This window comes from Oryzias melastigma, linkage group LG18, assembly GCF_002922805.2.
Source record: "Oryzias melastigma strain HK-1 linkage group LG18, ASM292280v2, whole genome shotgun sequence".
NCBI lineage: Eukaryota > Metazoa > Chordata > Actinopteri > Beloniformes > Adrianichthyidae > Oryzias > Oryzias melastigma.
This window is the reverse complement of record NC_050529.1, coordinates 5615923-5623056: the sequence shown is the minus strand read 5'-3', so window position 1 is coordinate 5623056 and position 7134 is coordinate 5615923. Positions and strand designations below refer to the sequence as shown.

Below are 7134 nucleotides of genomic sequence, written 5' to 3'. Positions count from 1 at the left end.
GGATAACTCCTCTCCTCCCACCAAGGTGATCCTGTTCGGGATCGAAAAGTTCATGTCACACAGCGACGTGATCTCTGCCGTAAACAAAATTGGAAAAACCAAATCGGTGGTCATTATCAGATCTAAATCAAAGGTATGTACGCAACAAAGCATCAAATCTCAAAAAAACTTTGAAATTAAGCAAGGTATTTGGTTTCAAACTGGATTTCTTGCCTTTTTTGTTGCGACAGCAGTGTTAGGTTGGGGGTGTGAGGGGCTGTAAGCTAGCAGGAGAGCATGTAAACAGTTGGATGACGGGAAGTGGGGGCAGGGTTACTTTGTGTCAACTCAGAGGTGAATTTCTAACTCCTGCAGAAACTGTTCTAGATAACAACACAGGCTTTTGGATTTTATTTAAAACTGCCTTTGAAAATGGATCCAAAGGTGCATTAAACTCTGACTTGTTGTCCTGACTGTCCTCCACACAGGCAGTGGTGCGTTTTGAGAAAGAAGAGGTTGCACAGATGGTGAACACGTACAAAACTCTTGACATTAAAGGAACCAAAGTCTTTATTTACACTAAAAGGGTAATTTCTCTGTTACTGCATAATATTTGAGATTCTTCCAACAATCCTAATATCTGAAAAATCTTCATTGACAGAAAAGGCTTACCAAGCAGGCGAAAGCACCGAATCCTCCTAAGTAAGTCGTTTTCTCTGCTTTACAGTGATGCTCTCCTTACTATATTTTGAAATTCTGGTAATGACGTACACTGTATGGCCAGTAGCAGATAAATCCCAGATTGTGCTGCGTTTCCATTGACTATGAAATTTTGCTAGTTGGATTTGCGAATAATTAGCCTAATGGAAACACAAGAATTTAGAAAAAAGTCATATTTCTTTTAAAAAAAAAGGTTTTGTGCTTGAAAGAGCTGTTTTTTTTATAGGTATCAAAATTGACATATGTTGTAAAGCTGTGATGGAAACTGTTTTTAAAATGAAATGAGTCACATGACCAACAACAACCGGTTAACACGTTTAGCTAGCGGTGCTAGAAGAGGTCCAACAGTGTCACCCAGGTCATCAAAAGTTGAGTGTGTCATGTTTATTTTGTTGGATCCACAAAATCACCAACCATGATTTCCCCAAATCCCTTCATCCTTAGCTCGCATGTAGCCTGCCACTTCACGGCTTGAATAAGACGCAGACGTCTCCTTTGATAGATAATAATTATCTCCCAATAACTCCTGAAGAGATGATTCTAGAGATTCTGTGAATGTTTTCATATACAATTTCTCCACTGTAACCCCATCTGATTCTCTCTACCTTGCAGCAAATCTGCAACCAGTGATGGTACAGCCACAACCACCAAATCAGCTGGAAAAGGAAAAGAGTCGGCTGCTGCATCTGAAAGCAAAAAACCCACAACCGCAAAGCCTGCAGCCAAAGCTACAGCAATGGTTTCTAAAGCTACTGCTGCCTCCACCAGTAAGGCTGTGAAAACTGTTAAGACAGAAAATCCAGATAAAAAGGAACCTGTGAAGACGGCCAAAGCCAACAAAGATGCTCCACAGCCGCCAGGACCACAAAAGACCAAGGTCCAAGCTAAGACACCAGCTGGTAACGCAAAAAAACCAGTTGTGCAGAACAAGACTGGAAAACCATTAGCCAAGACCCCGGCCAAGGCAACTGCAAGTAAAACTGCTGATGCAAAGGTCTCTGCCAAAACTCCACAGAAGCCTAAAACTGCATCTGAGAGCACTGCTGGAGCAAAGAAGACAAATGAAGAAAAGCAGAAAGCTGAGAGTACACAACCTGAAACTGCAGGAAGTCCTTCAGGTGGTGCTAAGACCGTCAAGACCGAGACTGTGGAGAATCCAACAGCAAAACCAGCTACAGGTTCTGACAAGAAAGAAGCTGCAAAGCTTCACAAAGTCGCTGCTAATCCTGTGGAGCTTCGTGAAGTGAAACAAGAAGAAGCCATGGAGGTCGAAGTGTCTCCTGGTGTCAAAGAGGTTCAAGACTTTCCATCCCAATGCACAGATAAATCCACACCAGAAGAACCTCCGAAAGCAGACGCCTCCTTGCCCCAAGAACCAGAGAAAGCTTGCACAGAGGCCAGTCAAAGTCCAGATCCACCTAAAGAATCACTTCCACAAGGACCGGAAACCGAAGCTGCAGAGAGTTCTGCAGAAGTTAAAGTGGAACCACAGCAGGTTGTCAGTGAAGGTTTGTTGAATTCCTTAAATCAAATTTCATACATTTAACTGTCTCTCTTTGAAGAAAACTGATAGAGAACTGTTCCGTCTATCCTCACGAAACTTTCTCCACAGAAGATGGTCCGCTTGAAGAAAAGACTCAGAATAATGAATCAAAAGCTGACGGCGACGCTTCAGCTGTGTCGGCTGAAACTGCTAAAGCGACACCTGAAACCGCAGGAGGATGTCAAGAGACCAAAGCAGATCCTGCAGCTGATGGCACTCATGGGAAAAACACATCAAAGGTACGTTTGCTCCCTTTTTTATGTTAAAGGATAACCAAACAGGGCAGTTGGAGGCCAACCCCACTCTCAGCCCAGAATTGTAAAAATGCCCCCAAATAAAAGGGTTTGGGGCCAGTCTGGTGGCTTAGATCTATGATTGACAGTTAGGTTAGCTTAATGTAGCGCATGCTGGCTCTTCAGTATGGAGAGTGGTTTGTCATTATGTTCAAATAAAAAGCAAAAAAATATGACCAAAGTGATGCAAGTTTCTCCACAAAACTTTCCACATTGTTTTAAACTGCTAGCTCAAGGTCCAAAGGGGACTTGTGTCTGAGAGTGGTAAAATGCTGCTAGCATCATAGCTAATAAATGCTAACGTATTAACAAACAATCCCAAGTAAAATGCTCATTGCAAATCCATCAGCAGGATGGAGTTCTCTGGATTCAATGCCAAGTCCACTGGAAAGTTGTAGCAGTAGATTTTTGACAACTGAAGGCAATACACCTACAAGCCATGCTAAGGCTGACATGCTAATCACCAACCGTGACAGAATCAAAGATGGACGGGGCTCGTATACTGGAGCTCTGAGCATGGTGACGTTAAACTTCTGAGACTTGCACCAGTTGACCAACCACAAAATACAACAGCAATACCTTGTTTCAACCTGTAGGGGGCAGCACACATAGGTTATTTGGACTTAAAAACTGACTTATCATGAATTAAACAAGTTTATTTTAATTTGCCCCAAACTTGGCAACAACCGCACTTTTAAAGCAACATTTATAGAGGTTAACACCCCAAAAAAAAGTTAATTTTGTGTTTGGTTACCTTTTAAAATGTACTAATTTTTGCAGCTAAATACAATGTTTAATTCTAAGAAACACAATTGATCTCTATTGTTGTTTTTGCGTCTTTGGTTTAAATAAAAACAGTTTGACATTAAATGAATGAAGGAAACACTAAATAGTTTCTTTTACTAAGTTTTTACCGCTTTTTTTCCCACTAGTTGACAACCAGCAAAAATGTGAAGACAGATAAAAAAGAGGATTCACCCACAGCGTCCACAAGTTCACAGATGTTTGAAGACAAGATCCCTCGGATCGATGAGAACTTGTACCGCGCCTTCACCGCAGCACTGCGTGAACACAAACTCAAAAAGGTGATTTCTGACACTTAATCCCACCTGTCAATCCCATCCTGTTAACAAGTTGATAAAACATTTTTTGCTGTTTCTGTTTGACTTTCAGAATAAACCCTCTGAAAATACGGAAGAAATAAAGCAAGAAAAGGTAAAAATAAACAGTTTTCCACTTATTTATTCCTCAGGTTCATTTTTTTTTTTTTAAGTTACGACAAAATAATCAAACCGAAGTTTTATCAATGTGCTTTCTTTTCCAGGTTGACGATAAAGAGGACGCACTTTCGTCTTCTACTTTTGATGAGCAGAACTTCAACCTCGAGGATTTTGTCACCCTGGATGAGATTTCAGAAGATGTGGACGACACCGATAAAACAGGAAAGCAGAGCAAAGATGAGCCGTCTGCAGCTAAAAAGAGTTCCCCCTCCAAGAATTCCCCCTCCAAGTCAACTAAAAATCAGAAAGACTCCTCTGAGCCCTCCAAACCTTCCACCCCTTCTAAAGCCAGTAAAACATCATCCTCCTCTTCCTCACAGTCTGATTCTCAGCCAAGTAAGACGGCCTCGACCAAACCAACACCCTCTCCTTCGGGTCGGACTACACGGTCATCAACAGCCGCCAGAAAGGCAGAAGAAACGTCCCAAAAGCAAAAAGCTGAAACTAGAGCTGCAAAGATCGCAGTGGCGAAGTCTGACCACAGCGTGGCAGCAGAGAGCTCTGCAGTAAAAACTGTCGAGTCAGAGGCAAAAATAGAACCTCCATCAGAGGTGGATTCCAAACCCCAGATGCAGAGTCCGAAAACAAAAGAGGATGATGGTGAAAAGAGGGAGAATCTTGATGTCCAGAAAGATGCCAGCCATCCGAGCAGCAACGAAGCTCCGACACCTGAAGACCTTCAAGCCCCAGAAATGATTACAGAGGAAAACAAGACTGAAATCCAAACACAAGACAGTTTTACTGAAAACCAAACATCTGCAGGCGATGATGGGGACAATCGTCCAGAACAAACGCTGCTTCCCGAAGGAGACGCAACTCAATCTGATAAACCAACAGCTGGAAATGAAATGGATCCAGACAACAAGAAGGAAACCAACCAAACTCCAAGTAGCGTAGAGAGTGAAGGGAACATCAAAGCGACGGACACCAGAACAGAAGAGGTCTCAGAAACTTCAGAGCAAACTTCTGCTGATAACGAGCAGCCTGTTAATCCAGATCTCGACAAAGAACTCGAAACTCTCAGTCAACAACAAGCGAAAGCAGAGGATGAAGCCACAGAAGAGGAGGATGAGGAGTACCATGTGATCGACGCCATCGATGATCAGCCAACAACTACAGAGTCAGAGACGGACATTAATGAAGAACAAAGGAAGGAGGTCGGTGCCGGTGGAGATGGAGCAACAAGAATGAGCGGCCAAAAGAGCAAAGCATCATCCGATGAGAAGGAAGAGTCGCCAAAGAAACGGGACAGAAAAGCTATAAAAACTGCAACACAAATGAAGAAACCTGTAAGGCAAGACGAGAAGACGGAGGAGGACACCGAGGATGACCCGGAGGACATGATCTTTGAGGTGTTGGACTCTGTGGAAGATGAATCTGTTCTAGGAATGCAGGAGCAGAAAACGTCAAGCGTGAAAGGAGAGGAAGAGGATCCTGAGAAGGAACGCAGCATCTCTACAAGATCTACCAGAGGACGAAGAGCGACGAACCAGGACGAGGTAAAGAAAGACGACCTCTCCTCCAGGAGGAGTACGCCCACCAGACAGTCACTGAGACAAAAAGAAAAACTTCCCAAGACCGAAGACGAAGCTCCTCCAAAAGAAAGCACGTCCACAGAAAAGAGCGCCGATGTGATAAAAGACACGAGCGAGGAGGATCCAGCTTCCGAAGATCAACCACCGGTACAAGCAAAACCAAGACGAGGAAGACCCAAGAAAAACACCAAGAAAGGTAAGAAACAAGTGGCCGCTCCAAAGAAAGCCGAGTCCCCCGTTAAAGAGGTAGAAGAGGACGAAGATGAATTTCAGATCATCGACTCCGTTGAGGGGGAAGCGGCCGACGCTCCGGCCTCGATGGACCAAACTGAAAGTACAGGAGCATCAAGTTCTAAAGATGAGGAGACAAAATCTGAGACAACTACGGGTTTGCTTTTGAATGAGGAAGAGGAGCCTTTATATCAGATTCTAGATTCCGTGGAAGATGATGCACCTCAAGAGGAGCCGACCCCCATGGAATTGTCCAATGTGAAAGTCGAGGAAGACGCAAAAGAGAAGAGCCCGATCGAAACCGAAGACGACACGGCCTCTGAGGACCAGAAGAAGGTCCAGCTCCCGTCAGCTGACGGTGGTGACGGTTCTTCTACAGAAGATACGACGCTGAAGACCGAGGAAGAACCTCTAAGATCATCACAGAGCGCTGACGCAGCATCAACCGAAAACGACACGACCACGTCAAAAAACGCCCTCAAAAACCTCGACGAAGTGAGCGAGGAGGAAGAAGATTACCCTGACGACACGGCCGAGGAAGAGGAGCTGAACAAAAGACTGGCTGCAGCGAAGGAGCGAGAGAGGGAACGGGAGGAGAAGAGGGCGCAATACCGAGAACGGGAACGAAAGAGTCGGAGCCGCAGCAGAGGGAGGAGCCACAGGAGTCCGGAGAAAGAGAAGGTGGATCTAGAAACTCAGGAGATGGTGACTCTGGATGAGGTGGGGGCCGATGACGCCGGCGAGCCAGATTTTGAAGGGTTGGACAGTGCGGTTATGGAGGGAGAGCTGCAGGACCTCGTCACTCTGGATGAGATCATTGAGGAAGAGGAGGAAGAGGGAAAAGAGAGCCGAACAGATGAGCCACTAATCCAGGAGGGCCAATCAGAAGACCCTCTAAAGCCAGAGGTTTGTCAAGTTCACCGCCTTCCTTTGCTGCAGTTGAAGCTGGTTTTAATCGTCCTCTCTTCTCTTTAGACTACAGCAGAAGAATCTACCACCACTGATGACCAGAAACCAGTGGAAGAAGCAGCAGAGGAATCACCAACAGCTGCTAAAAGAAAACACGATGAAGATGCAGGTCTGTAACGCCTACTTTGGGTGAACTCTTTACAAAACCCAACCGTGTTCACTAGATTATCTTGATCTGAAAGCTATGTCAAACCTGTGGTCCTTTAATATGCTGCAAAAACAGGCCCTCTGTTTAAGTAAAAGAATCTAAAAATGTGAAAACTATTCTTTAACCTCTTACGACCTGAGCTAGTATTTTAGCTAACCCCATAGATACGTTTTCAAAGGGCCCCAAATAATCAGAATTAACTACTGTGGTAACATGACTCAAAACGTGATGTCCATGCACCATTTCTTATGAGGTTAAATGAACAAAGAAATCTGCCAATTGGAATAGAAAAGTGGTCTCACTAAGAATTCTTATTTTAAGAAATCATTCTAGTCACTAAAACATGTTTTCTTAGACCAGGCCTTTAACAGTAAACGAGCCCACATGGCTCTTTTTCTACTGATCAAAACCTACTTTGGTGCTCTAAAAATTTTTG

The 7134-nt window shown here is 44.2% G+C and overlaps 1 protein-coding gene and 1 long non-coding RNA gene across 4 annotated transcripts in view; one reads left to right on the top strand and one right to left on the bottom strand.

Annotated features, from left to right (window-relative positions):
• LOC112155955 overlaps positions 1-7134 on the bottom strand; it is a 37928-nt gene that overhangs the window by 9732 nt on the left and 21062 nt on the right. The gene's annotated exons all lie outside the window — the stretch shown is intronic.
• LOC112155952 (serine/arginine repetitive matrix protein 2) overlaps positions 1-7134 on the top strand; it is a 20184-nt gene that overhangs the window by 9658 nt on the left and 3392 nt on the right. For 2 of the 3 annotated variants that reach the window (XM_024288028.2, XM_024288026.2), the window contains exons 8-16: positions 1-133; positions 468-566; positions 641-681; positions 1312-2207; positions 2312-2481; positions 3468-3620; positions 3709-3750; positions 3860-6487; positions 6557-6659. In XM_024288028.2, the coding sequence (XP_024143796.1) occupies positions 1-133; positions 468-566; positions 641-681; positions 1312-2207; positions 2312-2481; positions 3468-3620; positions 3709-3750; positions 3860-6487; positions 6557-6659 (4265 nt within the window). The remainder of the gene's footprint in view (positions 134-467; positions 567-640; positions 682-1311; positions 2208-2311; positions 2482-3467; positions 3621-3708; positions 3751-3859; positions 6488-6556; positions 6660-7134) is intronic. The other variant, XM_024288027.2, reaches the window with a different exon arrangement.